This window comes from Alexandromys fortis, unplaced genomic scaffold, assembly GCF_014885135.2.
Source record: "Alexandromys fortis isolate MF-2015 unplaced genomic scaffold, M_Fortis_MF-2015_v1.1 scaffold_20, whole genome shotgun sequence".
Lineage (NCBI taxonomy): Eukaryota > Metazoa > Chordata > Mammalia > Rodentia > Cricetidae > Alexandromys > Alexandromys fortis.
The window spans coordinates 15074879-15093515 of record NW_026067903.1 but is presented as its reverse complement, the minus strand read 5'-3'; the positions used below and the strand labels follow the sequence as shown (position 1 = coordinate 15093515).

General features: G+C 40.6%; 1 protein-coding gene across 1 annotated transcript in view; it reads right to left on the bottom strand.

Annotated features, from left to right (window-relative positions):
- Positions 1-18273, bottom strand: part of Col19a1 (collagen type XIX alpha 1 chain) — a 306409-nt gene extending 288136 nt beyond the window's left edge. Inside the window, exons 1-2 of the mRNA XM_050134778.1 lie at positions 18217-18273; positions 7389-7515 (exon numbers count right to left, since the gene is read on the bottom strand). Coding sequence (XP_049990735.1) covers positions 7389-7479 — 91 coding nt within the window. The 5' untranslated portion in view covers positions 7480-7515; positions 18217-18273. The remainder of the gene's footprint in view (positions 1-7388; positions 7516-18216) is intronic.
- Positions 18274-18637: the final 364 nt, after the last annotated feature.

The window sequence follows — 18637 nt, the reverse complement described above, 5'->3', positions numbered from 1 at the left end:
TTGAAAGTATGTATAGCAATATGGTTATAAGAAAGGATCTTTGGACAAGATCCCTAAAACACATAAAACAAAAACAAACAGCACTTTGGGTCAAAAAAAAAAAAAGTTTGCACATCTTAAATACATGCTCGCTCCAATGATACAGAGTTTTCTACTCTGAACGATGTGAATTTACATTTTATTATGGTATTCACTAAAATACTTGACATGTTGAAAATCTCCTTTCACCTTTTTTTTTCTTTTATATTTTCGGTGTCCTCTTGCTTCTCATATCTAAGACCAGCTAAAATCTATTGTTTCAAGTTTGTCTTTTCAACTGATTAACATCTAAGCAGTCTGTGTTTGTTTACTGGTGGTCATGCCAAATATGAACTAGGAAACTTTGTGAGTCCAGCTTAGGAAAAGCAAAAGGTGAATTCATTTTTGTATATACTAAGGCAAAGGGGAAAACTGAATTTTCAGAGTCATGAAAAATTAAGGCCAGCGTGTTCTGTTAGACCTTTTCAGTTGACAGACAGGCCTTTGCATCACTTACAGAACACTTCACAAATTATAGGAAAAGAAAATATGTCCTATGCTTGGTAAGGATATAATTTATATTTTAACTTTGCTAAAATGTACATATCTGAGGCTGGAGAGATGGCTCATCAGTTAAAAGCACTTGTTCTTGCGGAGGACCAGGACTAAGTTCGTAGCACCCACCTGGCAGCTTCCAACCATCTCAAATTCCAGTTCTAGGAGATCCAACACTATCTTCTGAAGTCTGCAGGCACCAGACAGACACTCATATGATGCACAGGCATATATGCAAACAAGACACTAAACACACAGAATAAAATAGATATATCCAAAAATTGAAACAAAGATAAGAATAAAGTGTACATCATCTCTGAACATTTGCATTTTAACAGTAGCCCCCCACACCATGGGTTTTACATTACAAAATCTTAGGAACTCAAAATGAATTGAAATATGCAAATATAAAATGGAAAAATTCTAGAAATAATTTTTTTAATTTAATTTCAGAATATTGGGGTTTTTAAATTTTATTTTAGTGCCAGCTATTGCTGTCAATCTCTCACTAGGACTAATCTATAGATTGGTCTTCATTATATGTAAGTAATGTATACATTGGAAAAACAGTGTATGCAGGATTTCCTGCTACCCAGAACTTCAGACACCCACAGGAAGCCTTGCAATATATCTCTTGTGGATAAGGGATGACGCTATCATAGGTCTCAGATAATCGTGACTTAAGTCTTTCTGAGAGAGACTGTACACCATAAATCCAGAAGTCCACCATTTGTATGTTATCTGGGAATAAACAAACAAAGCACTTTTTCCCAGGAGAACTCACAAGACAGCATATATTGCTCTGGTAAATGTGCCAGAGTCCATGGTCCAGCTTTTGACTTTGCAGTCTTAGAAATCAGATGATTTACAATCACAAAACACAGTAGCATGTGCCCCTATCCCCCTGTCCCCGACCCTCTACTCCCCTGCCCCTCATTCCTTTGATTCCTTTCTCCTGTCTTTGTGACATTTCTCCCTCATGTTGAGCAGTACTCGGTCTCAGAACCTTTGTGCTGGCTGCTTCTCAGGTGTCCATGCCTTATTCTCACAGCCTTTGTGCCTCCGCTTAAAAGCCCCTGCATGAGCCCAGCCTTCCCTGCCTGACTGATTCTTGTATTACATCATATAGGATTGCTCAATATAGTGGATAAACAGAAGATTCATAATCAAATACCAGATACATAATGATAATATTTTAACGTCAGTATGTCTGATACAATGTCTAGAACATCCAGGCACGCTTGAAAGCATCGTTTGCTATTTATCTAAACTTCAAATTTAGCTTGGTTCTTGAGATTTTTATCGGGCCACTTTCCCACACTCTGTGAGCCCAGAGATGATGTTAGCGTGGACTACAAAGATAACAGCGGGGATGGGGAAAGGCAGAAAGGATGAGCTGCAAGAATCAACAAGCCGTGGCAGTGGGAGAAGAGTTCATCAGACAGCATGAGTATTAATCAGCGGCAGTTAGGAGGAGCTAGAAGTGTTCAGACTGAGGAGCCACTAAATAATTCAAATGGCTGAACAGAAGTTCATGAACTAAGGGCATGGGAGTGTATAAAACTGGGAAGCTGGGTACAGCACAGAAGCAATCGATACAGGAAAGAGACAGCGCACAGAATGTGAGGACATGACGGCAAACTTTTCATCTTTTTCTGGAGGTGATAGTTAATAACCACAGCATGCGACTCTAAAGTCTCGACATCAGAAAAGACGCTGACTAAATCTGGTGAGAAACATATGTAAGTGATCCGAATTTCTCAAAAGATGGCATACAAAAGGCAAGCAAATGCATTTAAAATGTTGCGCCATCACCAATCATCATGGAAATGCAGATTCAAACTCAGTGAGAACATCTTGTTCCAATTTTAACCATCATGAAGACAAGAAATCGATGGAGATAGTGAAGAGAAAGGGGATCTCTTGTTCACTGTTGATACAAATGTGTTATTACAGTTTTGTGGGAAATAATGTGGCACTCCTAGGGAAACATGAAATGGAACTGGATGTGATCCAACTACCCACTATAGGGCTTTCCCAAGTGAACTGGAATTCTTACACCAAAAGATGTATATTTCTATATCTATTACAATATTATTCATAACAGTCAAGCTATAGAAATAACCAAAATGTCTATTGACAAATAACGAGACAAAGAAAAATGCAGAAATTTTAACCATGAAGATGAGTGATATCTTGTCATTGGTAGAAACATGAGCAGCAATGGAGGACCTCATATCAAGTGGAATAAACCTGCCATAGAAAGAAAAATACTGTGTGTTCTTGTTTAGATGTTGGTGCTCGGGTAAAATAGTGGTCACAAGAATCAAAGCAGGTGTCAAGGTGAATGCCAACTTGGAAGGATCTAGGATCACCAGAAAACAAACTGCTTCGTATATCTACAGGGGACTTCAGTTAGGTTAATTGCGGTGAGATGACCCAGCCCAAGTATGGGCAACATCATTCCATAGGCTTGTGTGAGGGACTCAAAATAAAAGGAGGAAGGAAGCCAAAACACCAACATTTCTCTGCTTCCTATCTGAGCAACAATGTGACCAGTCACCTCAGTCTTCTGGTACCATGACTTCCTGGACATGCTGGAAACCGAACCCTTAAACTATGGGCCTAAATAAACCCTTAGTGGTTTATGTCAGGTGCTCTGTTTCAGTAACTGGAAAAGCAACTAATACTGAAAGATGAAGGAACAGGAGGTGGGAATGGATTTCAGTCTTCAGTCCTATAGAAGGAGCAACTACGGCTAACAATAATTTATTAGAAATTGTATAAGTAGAGAGAAAATAGAATTACAAGGCTTCCCAACACAAAGAAATGTTTAAGAATATATAAATCCTTTCAGTCGCATTTGTCATCACACATGTATATGCATAATTGAACTATCACAGTGCATCCCAGAATATGTACAAATATTGTATGCCAATCAAAATCTTTATCAACAGAGGAAGAAGGAAGGAAGGAAGGAAGGAAGGAAGGAAGGAAGGAAGGAAGGAAGCCAGAAAACTGATGTCTGGAATGCACTATGTAGTCTAGGTAGTCTTGAGACCTGGGCTGCAGGTCTCAAGAATTTGACTGTCTCTTCCTCCCAAGAGTCAAAGTTACAAAGATGGACCACCATGTGCGGCTTAAAAAAAAAAAAAGCGAGGGGGCTGGGCGGTGGTGGCGCACGCCTTTAATCCCAGCACTCGGGAGGCAGAAGCAGGCGGATCCCTGTGAGTTCGAGGCCAGCCAGGTCTACAAGAGTTAGTTCCAGGACAGGCTCCAAAGCTACAGAGAAACCCTGTCTCGAAAAATAAAAAAAATAAAAATAAAAAAATTTTTGGGGTGCATTCTGGCGGATCAAACTTGCGTCATTTAGCTTGAAAGGCAAGCCTTTTACTGACTGAGCCATCTCTCGTATTTTTCAAAAGCTAAAACAGAATTCTTATTGGATAGAGGCACTCAACGAGTCTGCTTACTCATTGTTCCTAGTTGCATTTCAGATCTCTGTGCACCTACTTTCTATGTAGCCCAGGCATTTGAGAACAGAAAACCTCTATTCTATGCTGAAAGTAAATCAAAGGCTAACAAAAGTAGACAAAGCATGCTGGGCTATAATATAACAAAACTACTATGAAAAAAAAAAAAGCTGCCAATGGGGGGAGGGAAAGAGTCATAGCTATTTTGGGGAAAGGTCACAAGAGGTCACAAAAGTATCTCCACTACTTATCTTTGATCCAAACCTCTTCCTCCAAAGAAAATATCTGGTGAGGAGCATGTTCTCAGGTCCCTGTGGTATTTACTTTCCACATGCGGGCGATAAGTACTGCATGTGTCCCTGTGAGGGATTTTAGGTGGTCCCATATAAGCACTAAGATTTACTAAAAATAGAGAAGACAAATTTCTATAAGAGGTCAATGGGAGATTTTTTCTGTCTACAAATATAAGCTATATTTCAGAACAATGACTTTTACCTCTAAGCTGGTAGAGAATGGACTTAGTGAGGTTTCTGTGTTTAGCTTTAGGCCTGTGAGAATCCTTAATACCAGAGAGTACATGATGTTGGAAAATTGTTTGAAAAATATTCTCTTAGATGGCACCCTGACACTATTTTACCTAGGCTTTTCACTCTGGTGTTTCTGTATTTTAGGATTTTTTATAATAATTCAGTACTCACGTTTAAGGCCACATTAAGAGAAGAAACTAACCATGTAATATGGACGTTTCTATCATAGAGGATTCAGTTTTAAGCAACTGATTGAAGCCAATTTAAAGGTTGTTGAATATTGTATATATTAATACATTTTTCTTCTCTGCCCTGAAAGCTGAGCTGAAGCTGTCAGAGTCAAGTTGAAATTTATTGATACTATGAAAATACACAAATGTATCTTATTCCATAATGTGAATATAAATCAAAATGATCAAAAGTGGGAAATAGCTGAATTCAAGATTTTTCAGTTTATGATATTGACTCTTTCTTATTATTTTTGAAGTCTGTCCCACTCACAATGATATTCCGGGTCCTCATTAAGGCTGCCATGAATCCTCAAGTTATCCTTTATTACATTAGTTTTAACTGTAAACTGTTGACAACCTCACCAAGTCCAGAACTGAAACCCTAGCCTCTCCCTCAGATTTGCTAGATTTTATTTTTAGATGTAATCACTTCCCTCCGGTAAATGGTTAGTGACCACACACACACAGGTCTGCACATGAGGACACTATAAAGGGAATCTTGCCCCGTGAATCAGACACACCAGGACAGGCCCAGTGTGTCATGTTCTCCAACTGTCCCAGGGATGGTAGTGTGCTGACATTTTCAATTAATGTAAATGATATTTGAGATGAAGCAATTTCCATGGCAGGCCCAAATGCACTTCTTGCTCTGCCAAATGGTGTGAGAAAACTTGGTGTTTTCTAAATTAATTTCCTTTAGTGCTACCTGCTTTGTGAATCTTATTACAATTCAGCTTTTTAGAAAGAAAATCTTTCAAAGAAACCAATTTAGTAAGATAGTTGAGGATAGATCACATTTGGGTAGTTTTATATACAATATAACTTATTCAAAGAACTGTGATATTCAATGTAGAAAAGTAAAACATTCAGAAAAATTCCAAAATATGGAAGTTGGGTTATGTGAAATGATTGAGTTCTAGGGATATTCAGTAGACAGGGCCATTTTGGTTAATAATGCTTTCTGTACTTGCATAGAAGAACATATTTTAGTGTACTTTTTACAAAGTAGAAAGCATGGTAAGTGTTCTTCTTACAATAAGTGAGTTATTAAAGCTGGAGTTTAAAATAAAAAACAGAAGATAACCAGATAAGAATAGTACAGAAAAAAATTGGCATTTAATTATCCCAACAGTGAGTATTTTCCCAAGTGCTTCACAGTCATCCTGCATTAGACTCAAATGGTTGGCTTGTCAAAGATGGAAAGTACTGACCTTACGACGGTTTCCAAGGCCAATGGGAATCTCTGCTAGACAGTCAGGAATCAGTACCTGCTGTGATTCTTGCTCTTGCTATAACCAGAGTCATTTGTGTAAATCCTTCAAACCATGTTTCTACTCGAAGCTATTTCCTACATACTAGCATGGCCAAAAATGCTGTACCACTCAGCTAAAGATTTATCCTCCATTCTAGGTAAAGGAAGCCCACCTACTCATGTTAAATTGCAAAACATAGCACCTTCGTTTCCTATTGAAACAAAAATTTAAGGGAGCAGATTATTAGAATATAGTTGCCCTCTCTAAGTAACTTTTTACTTTAACGTGGCTGCCGTTGTTGGGCATCATAGTTCTCCCTGAAAAAAGTCACATTCCCTCAAGACCATGTGACAAGCACAGAGTATCATAAATACGTAATAGAAAATTTTAATTTTTGTGTTAATTGTTTTTAGGAAATGGGCTTCCTCTGAAGTTAGTGATAAATTATCAAGATGTACAAAGATTTGCTAAATGGTTATAGGTGACAGTTTTTATTTTGTATGTGTATAAACTAAAAGACCTTTATGAGATGGAAGTTGTCCTATTCATCAAAAGTATTAAGAAATATTCTGAAGAATATACACAGAAAGATTCAGTCTGCAGATCTCAAGATAGCTCACCGTCTGTGGTTATTGTCAGAGTACATCCCACGTGATCTTTCCTTAGCAAATGACCTTATATATTCACTTCAACTTTGCAACATGAAATACATGAAGGTTGATGATCTATATAGGCACAATTAATTTTAAAAGTCAGTGATAAAAATGAGTGTTCCAAATTTCTGGAAAGACCTTTGGGAGTATTTAAGAGAAGATTCATAAATTTACACTTGAAAATAAATGTTATCTATTTCTTGGATACTGTTAAGATTGTACACCCTTTGTTTCTCTCATCTGAGACACCGCAAAGCCGACGTATAATTAAACTCTATTTCTTTTTACACTTCAGAGCCTGTTTTTCACTTTTTCTTAATTAAGGGCAGACACATCCTTGTTAATCCTAATTAGTGGTGAGGTTTTCGACTTATAACTTGAACAAATAATTCTTAGAGGCTAAAATGTGAGATAATATCATATAGACATGCAAGCATATAATCACACTTACAAGTTCCAATTACAGAAAAAGATAGGATGCATCTGAAAAAATCTGGAAGTTCACCATGGGCACTTTCTGAAGGTCAGTGGTAGAAAACAATGATTTCTCTTTTCTGGATCAGTAGATCTAATCTGTAGCCTCTCCAATCTTAACAAGATTTGCTTTGATGGATTTTTTTAAATGATTTAAGGACTATAGATAACATTTATCATTCAAGGAGAGAGGTGACCCACATACCTGACTTGTCCCTGACCGTCACACAAGTGAAAGCAGGAAGCAGGAACATTGCCACCCAGGTCCACAGTTTCCAAGAGCCAGTGTGCCTCATTGTGCCGTGAAACCATGGGAACTAACGACCACGAATCTGTAATGGCAGAAACATTCAAGTTGAGATTTTGTACTCTGCTCCACCACAGCCACAAAATTCGTAGCAGCAAAGAGAAAACAATTGATTTCTACATATCACATAATTTTATATTAGGGCATATGATGCTCTATCATGCAACTGAGTGTTTCGATACATATTTTAATCTTTATGACTGCTCAGGAAATGTTTCTAGATCTTTCTTAGTTAATTAGTCAGTTAACTACTAATGAAGACAGGTTCTCATCACTTAAGTTTTCTCACCTTTTCAACGGTTGTAAAGCCATAGCACTCAAATGATTTTTTTTGTTTTAAAAATTGTGGTAAAATATATTGTAATGCAAAATTTGTATTTTGACCGTTTCTAGGTGTGCATGTCAGTGTAATTGAGGTCATTGCCACTGCTTTCCAACCCCCACAGCCATCCATCTCAGCAACTCTTGTCAGTTCACAGAAGTGGGTATCTTTGACTGCTCAGTAAACCTTCCCATCTCATGGTCCGCAATTCCCGGTTATCATTCCACTTTCCCTGCTACACGTGGAACTGCTGTAGGTACCTGAATAATGGTTGATTCTGCAATCATTCCACTTTGCCTTCTGGTGACTTTGTTTTACTTAATGTGATATCTTTGGTGGTGGTGGTAGTGGTGTTTGTGTGTGTGTGTGTGTGTGTGTGTGTGTGTGTGTTGTGTGTACCCACAAAGGTGCCTACAGTCTTGGGCTTATGGGTGCACATATACATGTGTATGTGTGGAAAGTGGAGATCAGTAAGTATCAGGTGTCACTCCTTGGGAGCCAGCTGCCTTCCTTTGTGACACAAGATCTTTCATTCAGAGTAGGCTGACTGGTCAGTGAGCTCTCTTCCCCATGACTGGGTTTACAGGCACACACCACCCTATCCAGTTTTTCAGAGTTCTGGGAACTGATCTCTGGTCTTCACGCATGTGCATCAAGCATTAACTGACTAAGAGCTTTCCTGGCCAATAGTATAAGGACCTAAAAGCTCATTCGTGTTGAGAGGTGTGTCAGGAATTTCTCTTGTTTGGGGCTAGATGATACTTCAGTGTTCCCCACTGCCCATTTTTGTTCATCATCTATCAGTGGATATTCATTTGTTTCCATCTATTGGCTGCTTTGAACTCTCATTCTGAGCAAAGATGTACAGCCATCAACCTGTGCCCCCACTTACAATTCTCTTGGGTATATGGTGTGAGAGGTCCTGCTGTCTATGGGTTGCTTTCATTGGTTAATGAATAAAGAAAGTGCCTTGGCCTGTGAATAGAACAAAACTTAGGCAGGTGGAAAAAGCTAGGCAGAATGCTGGGAGAAGGAAGGTGGGGAAAGAGACGCCATGAAGCCACCAGAGTCAGACATGCTAAATCTTTCCTGGTAAGCCAATGTCACGTGGCAATATACAGATTAATAAAAATTGGTTAAATTAATGTAAGAGTTAGTCATTAAGAAGCTATAGCTAATGGTACATGCAGTGATTTAATCACTACAGTTTCTGTGTGATTATTTCAGTTCTGGGTGGCCGGGACGAACTATCGGTCTCCTCCTACAGGTATATGTTCAAAGATGAAAATGCTAGGTGAATCACGTGGTTCTCCAACTTTTAGTTTCCTAAGGAGCACCATGCCTTTTTTCCAAAACACCCACACCATTCACATGGCCAATAGTGAAGGATACTGTTTTCTCCGTATCCTCTGCTACCCTCCTTGTTTTCTTTCTTTTTGATTGATACTATACTAATAGTTATTAATGTTACAACTATAACAGTATAGTTATGCTATACTAATGACTCGTTATGGCTTTGATCTGTCTTTTCCTAAGGATTCGTAATGCTAAACATGTTTTGTGTACATTATGGCCATTCTTATGACTTCTGTGGAGAAATGACACTCATACTTTCTCTTTTTAATGATTAGCTGTTGTTGTGCTTTCATATATTCTGAGTTTTTGACTCTTTATCAGCTTATAATTAACAAATGTTCTCTCTTATTTCACAGGGTTCCATTCAGTCAACTGACTGTATCCTTTAATACATACACTTTTATATATATATCTTATTGTATTTTTTTCATTTATTGCCTACATATTTGGTATAAAATACCATGGTTCAGAATTTTTAAACACAATTCCATCATTCATGATTTTGTTTGAGAATATTATATTTATATATAATTTGTTTGAGAATAGTATATTTATATATTATGGATTAATTGACATAATAATATTTTACATGAAGTATTTTGTTATGGGATTACATCCCACTCCTAAAATTACAACTGCACAAATGCATTCTTCATACTGTTTAAAGGGAAACTGATACATGAAATGCCAAGTGGACATTTTATAATAGTCTGTTGACATCACTGCCTTTAAGAATTTATATTCTCGGGCTGGAGAGATGGCTCAGCGGTTAAGAGCACTGGCTGCTCTTCCAGAGGTCCTGAGTTCGATTCCCAGCAACCATGTGGTGGCTCACAACCATCTGTACTGAGGTCTGGCGCCCTCCTCTGGCGTGTGGGCATACATCAAGGCATATGTTGTATACATAATAAATAAATAAATCTTTAAAAAAAAAACAAAAAAAAGAATTTATATTCTCACTCTACAGGTATTACAATGAAAGTTTCAGCATTCAAAATCCATAGAGGGCCAGGAGGTTTTGCTCGGTGCTTAAGAGCACTGGCTACTCTTCCAGAGGACTTGGGTTTGAGTCCCAGCACCCACAAGGCAGCTCAGATTGACTTGTTACTCCAGTTCAGCTGATATGATGCCCTATTTTTGCTTCCATGGACATCAGACATAGAATAAACGCATGCAAGAAATCCATACACACACAAAACCGTGACAGATAAAATAAAATATATTTAGATACCTATAACAATTTTTCTAAATTTAGCATTGTTTAAATTAACTTTACTGTAGTGAATAAGCAAAAATGGAAATAATTTGGAAGTAAAATGTACTGGATCCCTCAATTTTATTTGACAAATACACTTTTATTAGAAATAGCTATTCAAGAGGCATAAATCACTTATTTGCCATTCTCTACATTTTAATAAAGAGCCAATCATGAAAGAATTCATCACACAAATGTCTAACTTCTGTCAAGAGATTCTCTTGAACAGTAAGCCCACCATCTTTGATAGCCTACATACACATGCCAAATACTCAATTCAGCATTTTGAAATTAATTCAAGATTCTAGATGTTTCTGGATGAATAGCCAGAGGCAGCAATTTCAATGTTAAAACTGTATGTGTGGTTCTAAACACCAAACATCTGGTTGTATGTCTTATTTATTTTGAATTCTAGTACAGACATATCCTAATCCTCACACAACCTTGCAAATTGATCACAGCTTTTATTTCTTGTCTGTTAGCAACTGTTAAATCAACGTATTCTGGTTCAAATAAATTCTATATAGCTAATTTTGATCCAATTGTCAGGAAGATCTATGATTGTGTTTTAACTGGGGGATTTCTCTCAATTGATCAATTAGCACTGTAACATAGTACTTAAAATCATGACTTCCTGCGTGAGTTCTCCTAATTGTATGCAAGTTATAGAACATTCTTAAGTTTTGATTCATTCACCTGCAAGCTAGGATCACTGACATTGAACTATGTGCTCTGAAGATGTCTGCTGTTATATCTGCTAAAGAATAATTAGTCTAATTTGCAGCTACATTTAACTTTTCCACTCAGGTTGATTTGGTATCTGAAAAGGAGAAGTGTTAAATGGTTTTAGAAATTCATTTTCATCAAAACTTTGGTTCCTGTTACAGCAACAAAGAACTAGAGAGTGATAAAGTCGCAAGTAGATCTTGACATCCCCCAACAATTTTTCAGAGACACTCAGCGGATTACAGACTTAGCATTAACCTTATTTATCCAGAGTGTTGTAAGTATAAGACCGTATGATTAGTAGATCAAACGTTTGAGTACTTGAGCTTCCTACCGCTATCTTTCAGTGAGATTAGCAGGAACTTACACAAGAATCCATTCACTTCTCATTTTAACTCAGTCCTTTCTGAATATCCAATAGTTAAGCCTTCATCCTTGTGTAAATACTCACTGGGTTCCCTAACTTCACATTACCCAGAACCTCTTCTAACCTCCCTACAGATCCACTGTTTTGGACTTGACTTCTTCTATCTGTCTGTCTGCTTGCTTACTACCATCTGTCTGTCTATCATCTATCTATCTATCTATCTATCTATCTATCTATCTATCTATCTATCATCTATTTTTGTATCTATCTGTATGTCTATTTATCTATCATCTATCCATGCATTCATGCATCCATCCAACCATCCACCTACCTATCTCTCTTCTATCCAGTTGGTTACTTCATTTCTATCATCCACTTTCTTATTTCACTAGCATGTATTTTCTAGACTTTTTTTTAAAGTTATGCTGGAGGCATTTTCTGGGTTGACCACCCATAAAATTGCCATGGAAATAACTTTTCCATATCTTTCTGAGTCTGTTCGCTCTTTTCTCCCTGTCTCTGTCCCAGACACAGGCTGAGTTTAGGCTGTTGGTTGCTGCCCTAAGTTTACCACTGTTTCCCTCCTTGGATTTCTTCATCCTTGGCTTTAACCAACAACCCTCATATCAGAATGTGGGAGTTTTCTATATGTACCCTCAAGTTTAAGTAAGATGATTATCAAGATAGCTTTGTAAATTAACTCAATCCAATGTTATCACGATTTAGTGCTTTGCCTTTCATGGCTGAAGTTAAGCTCTAAGACAGATGTCCCAAGTCTTCCCAGGTCAGTGACTAACCTAGAGCCACAAGACAATGTATGCAGAGGCAGAAGTTTCTTAACACCCTGGAATTGTTTTCTGGAAATCCTGTACAAAGCCAATACAATACATTTTTAATAAGGGTATAGAAAATATTTGTTCTATGTGGTTTCATTTTTTTAAAATAAAACATATTTTATGTGTAGCATTTATTTTAATATTCATAGTTCAGAAATATATGCCTGTCTCTAATATTTACAGGGTACAGAGTAAGAAGGTTATGTAACTTATGCCTAAATATTTGAAAAGAAAAATTTTTTTGGCTTTTTGAAACAGGGTTTCCCTGTTTAATAGTTCTAGCTGTCTTGGAACTAGTTAGTTCTTATAGACCAGGCTGGCCTCAAACTAACAGGGATTTACCTGCCTCTGCCTCTCGAGTGCTGGGATTAAAGGTGTACGCCACCACGCCACCACGGCCCAGCCTATTTGAAAAATAAATAAATAAAAGAAACTAGAAACATTGATTTAAAAACACACATTTTCTCTTTTTACCCAAGCAAATATCTTGGGCTGGCAAGATGGTTCAGTCAATAAAGGCACTTGCTGTCAAGCTTCAGGAACTGAGTTTGCTCCCAGAACCTACATGATTGAAGGAGGAAGATGAGACACGCTTGCCTAGGCCCTAAGTCTTGTAATTCCACAGGCATGAATGCTCGTGGAATGATCCATCTGGAAGCCTTGGGTTCAAGTCCAGGTTTGCTTGATCAAGAAGTTTTTGTTACTACAATTTGTCCATGTACTAGCAAGGTGCAGGGTGTGGCTCTCCGATCATTATATATCACATCACTTCCCCAGAAATATTCATTTATCCCCTGTCAAGATCCCAACCAGAACATTGATAGTTCCTATCCTGATCCACACCATGTAAAGGCATACTTGTGTTTGTGCTCAGCACTGACAGGCCTACATAGACAACAGTGGACCTTCTAAAACAAACCTCGGAAGTCCTGCAGGTAGCCCTGCCTGAAACCTACTTCTCACTGCTATGACAGCTACAACATAGAAGATGTCTGGATGCGCTGATCACTACTTGTAACCCAAATATTCTCCTCCACCCTTTGCTGGCCAGGTAAGTTTTGGATACTATCTCTTATTCTTAGTACGCTTATCAAAATCTGTAAAGCTTTTATAAAATCTAATGGATTTTTTAAGAAAGACAAGTTTTGAAAAATTCCATAGTATGTGTTATAACATAAAGTCTATATTTGTACACAGAAAATATGAACAGCACAGGAAGGATCAACTGGAAACTTTATTCCTTAATTTCATTGATATGATGAGAGCCCTACTATGTACCATTAATTGGGTGGAGATATAGCAACGAGTCAAATAAAAGTCTGGTGTTAGGGCTAAGAGATGCCTCATTAGTTAACAGCACTTGCTGCTTCTGGAGAGAACCCAGGTTTGGTCCCAGCACCCTCATCAGGCAGCTCACTGATGGCTGTAAATCCAGTTCCAGGGAATCTGATGCCATCTGGTCTATATGGGCACCTTTTTAATGTTATAGACATAAACTCATGTAATACACATACACATAATAACCACAATAAGTAAATAAGTGCTTGGTGTCACTGTGGTCCACGAGAGAAAAGTAAGTAGGGTAGATGCCTAATTTTTAAATCAAACTCTCTTGACTATCCTCCCGTATGTCTGTATGCAACTCTAGCAGGAAAGTCTCATTGTGTAAATAAGCAAAACAACAGGTGTCACACATCTGTTCTCTTGTCAATCTTGGGAATCTAACTTTTATGAAGAGAAAAAACAAGCCAGCAGAAAAGTCATCAGAGTTAAAAATCCTAAGCTAATAATCAAACACAATTGCTTTGTAATAGATGTGTTGTTATTTTATAATTTCATCATTTCTTTTACTAATGAAATTAAAGTCAGTCCACAGAAACCTCCCACAACTTGAACGAGGTTTCTACCCTCTTAAAAACCGCACAGAAATCTCACCTTTATGCTTTTGTTACAAATACTGTCAAAGTAGGAACACTCTAAGTTTCTAAATCATTTTCAATTTCTTCTTCACTCTCTATGCACTTCAGACCTGGAGAGAAGCCTGTCATATCCCTGTAAAGTGTGTCTTTTGAAACCAGGCACACTTTCTCCACACACAAAAGAAGTCTGTTCACTTTGGTGCCATTTCTAGTCCTGGAAGCTAAAACAGATTCTGCTAGACTCTTTTCTAGTTGTTGCAACAGCTACAACAAGACTCTTTTCCTCCACTCTTGTTTCCCCAACTTCCATTTCCCAACTGCTGAAAATTGATCACTTCTTCCTTTTCTCCCAACAAGGCTTTGTAGGTATTCTGGGATAGCTGCACACCAGTGATTAGCACACCAGCCGAGTGCCAGATTGCAGCAACGTGTGGGAAGTCCTGCCTAAGAATTCTTTCTCTAAACCCATGAGGGCTCTCTTTTCCATCCTCAGTGATATTTCATTGTGTACTATGAAGCAAGGGACTTAAGGCTCTGGTACAGTGGAGCCTTGCCTCCCCAGCTCTCTGCCTATCTACTGGTTTCCAAACTGCCCCATCAAACTAGAAGCTGGACCCCAAGTACCATGCTTCTGCCCACGCTTTCAGGGTTTGCACTGGGGATCAAAAGAAGGGTTTTGTACATAATAAGCTATTTGTGCTTTTTATACTTTATTTATTTATTATTTTCTTATTTCCTGCAGGAGCATTCTTCCAGTCTTCTCACCACCTGGGTACTCTTATTCTGCCTTCAACTTGCTGTTGGAAAGCCATCTTCTGTGTGGTCTGTGAGCACCATCCAAGGCAAAGTTCGCTAGCCCCTGCCTTTTGAGCTCACTGATCTCCTCTCCTCTGCATCAGCAGTCTCTACTATGCGGTGATAACTTGCTTGCATTGTCTCCGCTCTTAAAGGAAAATAAATGGTTGCATTTTATTCGTTCATCCCCTGCAAACCTAGCATCAGTAGGCAGCTATGAGACCAGCTGGCAAAAGGAACACAGTCTCTGGCAAATTTGTAGATGAAAACAAAACAGATATTGAGAATTATGAGCCAATATAGTGACACCTGGCCTACTTCATATTTGTAGAGAGATACATGTGAAATAAGGAATTGTAGGGAAGTATAAAAATTGCAAAAAGTTGGCTTGATGAATTTAACTTTGTGAGATTCAAAAATAATAACAGTATTGAAGTGGGTCTTTGGCATCACAAAAAACACACTCCTTGACTGCGCGTATTTGTACTACTGACCAATTCGCCTAAATACTTCAAAGTTCTATAAATTTATCCTTTCATTTCAGAAATAGTGCTCACTTCCCGGAAGATATCCACCCTCAGATTCTATGTGCACACACCTAAGGGCTTGTCTCCCTTCTTGACAGTGCATCTGCTTTGTTGACACGCTGCTCGCAATGACAGCTGTCTGCCATAGCTTCCCAGATACCCCAGATCTCAGCAACTGCGGCTGGCCGACACAGCCTTCTCGTTGGTCTGTTGGTCTGCCATTACTGTCTTTCTGTTAAATTCAGTGTGCAGCCTCCTCACCCGGGTGTCTTGCTGTTGGTTTACACAACAGCATCCAGCGACCCCTGCTCCTCAGCCTCCCCATTCCAGTCTTCTTGCTATCTCTCCTCATCCTAGACTCCACATCAACTTTGCTATCTGTCTTACCGGGCACATGAATGCTCCCGCTCGACACCTTTAAGCCTTCATACATGCCGTTCCTTTTGTCTCTCCTGCTTGCTCTCCTCTGCTAAGCCTATCTGTTCTCTGCCTCTTTGGATGCAAGCTCTCGACAAGGCCTGCCTGGCTGGCGTTATTGAACTCAGCCCATTCATTCGACTTCCCAGCCCGCAGTATCCCTCCACAAGGCTATGTATTAATATATCTGCTGCCCCACTTCTTTGTATCCCTGCTTGCTTTTCATTCGTCATTTGGATTTCCACTTAAGATGCTATTAGTCGCTCTCCTCTGGTTCCTGTCTCTAGAATCGCGCACTCAGAACCCACTGCCCATTTCTGCTGCCTCAGAAAACAAACGAACTGAGATTTCTGCAAAAGAGATCAAACTGCAGGACCAGGAAAATAGACGGAAAGTTTCCATTTTTGAGGAATACCATGGACTCCCATCTGTTTGGAAAGGATTTGAGGTGAACAACATAATTGCACGGCTTTCTTCCCTTCCCTTGGGCATTTCTCTTACCTGTCCATATGGAGCCGCTCTCCCTGCTCTATTGTCACAGATGTCCTTTCTCAGGACGCCTCGCTTAGGTTTCTGAACACTCGCAGAAATCGTTCTGATCTAAACCACGTGGAAGCACCTGGCAGCTACTTCCAACATTTCCTCCCGGAGGGAGAATGAGTTCTCTAGCCCTGTCAGCTACCTCCTCTTTTGTGCCCTGAAGAATTCTCCCGCTCAGATATTGTCCCGTCCGTTTGTCTGGGGACTGGGAAATTACAGTTTGCACCATGAAAACACCCCGCCTCCTCCTTTGCAGGAGCCTGGTGGCGAGCTCTTTACTTAGAAAGGGTTCTGCAGCTTTGCTTGCCTTTTCGGGAGAACCTAAAGGCAACCCTTATCAAGCCAGACTTCTCTCCCTCCTCTCACAGAACAGCCGTAGGCCTTGGTTTGTGCAGGACTGTTGCTTTCATTAACTCCCCTTCTTGGCGGTGGGGAGTGGGCAGATGTCAATTCCTCTAAAGCGCCTCTACCTCCTCTCCTAGGAGAGGCTGGAAGTAAGTAGTCTCTGAATTGGCGATGGGGTGGGAGGAGGCAGCACAATTTATTTCTGTTACCCTTCCATTTCCCAGCCTCGAGCTAGGTCTCACATCACCCACTGTCGCAGTTCCTGGATGGTTCTATTAAAAGTACACATTTTCAGCATCTGGGTCCGATTCTTTCTACTGCGGAGTCTACTGCCCCCCGAGACCCACCATGCGTTCCCCCACTACCTCCCATGCAGTGGGGAACCTGCGCATCCACTCGACTGGCTCCAGAGCCCTCCACGACCTAGCTGGGGTAAGGTTAAGCTTCATCGCCCGCCTGCTTCAAAGGAGCTGGCTTGCGCGGTGGCGCGCTTGGTTCCGGGCCAACAAACTTCTCCCGGACCGTGCGCGCCGCCTCCCTCCTCCCGGTCGCGGTGGCTGCGGCGCCGGCCGGATTCCCGCAGAGCCGAGGGCCGCGGGCGGAGGCGGGGCGGCGTCCCCTTGCGCTGGGACCCTGACGTCCCCGCGGTGGCGGCCGTGGCAGTGAGGACGGCGGGGATGGCGGCTGCGCTCCGGCCGGACGCGCTGCGCACTCTGCGGGTAGAAGAAGGCACAGGGCCGGGTACTCGGGGACCAGTCCCGGATTCTCGCCCCTGTCAGCCCAAGACTGGCTCAGAAACCCCCTTGGGAGGTCGAAGTGGGTAACTCCATGGAGGACTCGGGCGTCCTAGCTTGCGCGTCCTGGCTTTCGCCTCTCCTGGCACTGCATCCCAGCCCCAGACCACAGCCCGGCAGAATTCGTAGCTTGCTCTGTGGATTCTCCTTGAGTGTCCGTTCCACCCGCATTAGCATCGCTCACACTTCTGCTTTCCCAAACCCACCCAGAAAACCCACCGAGAACTAAAGTGGAACGCGCGAGCCCGCTTGACCTGGACGCACAAACACGAACCACATTATAGGTAGCGTATCAAAGTGGCCTGATCTGGCCAAATGCACTCGGTCCCCTCGGCTGGAGCGTGGGAATGCGTAACTGCAGGTGGGCAAATTTACCCCTGAAATATGTGCACATGTGCACTACCGTTTTTGACATTTTCTTAAAAAGCAGATGCAGGCAAATGACCAGAAACACAGCACATGACAGAGACCGGGCTAGTGTGGGCGACATCAAGCAAAACGGCCAGTGGTAGAGCTGAGCAGCTTACCTTGGGTTGGTGTCGGAGCCCCTGCGAGGCGCGGTGGAGTCCGGACAGGGCTGCCGCACCACCGCGGAGTGGCCCGCGCCAGCTCCCAGCGAGTGGAAGCGGGACGCATCTCTGCCCTTATTCGTCCCTCCACTGTGACCCTCCCACTCGGGGAGCACGGAGGACTCCGCAAGACAGTCTTCAGCCAACTCGTGCCCAGGTTTTCCTTGATCACACAGATCTGGGAATTAGGTCTTTCAGGCTTCTGTTTTAATAGCAATATCATAGAAGCAATGACAGTTTGGAGGCAGACCCTTTCACACTTCTGACTATGAAGAGTCCTCAAAGTACAATGTGTGGCGTACGTTCACAGGTAGATAATTGGCTTTTTAACAGTTGAGCTAAAAATAAAAAGGGTATCATGTATATTTTTCACTTCCTT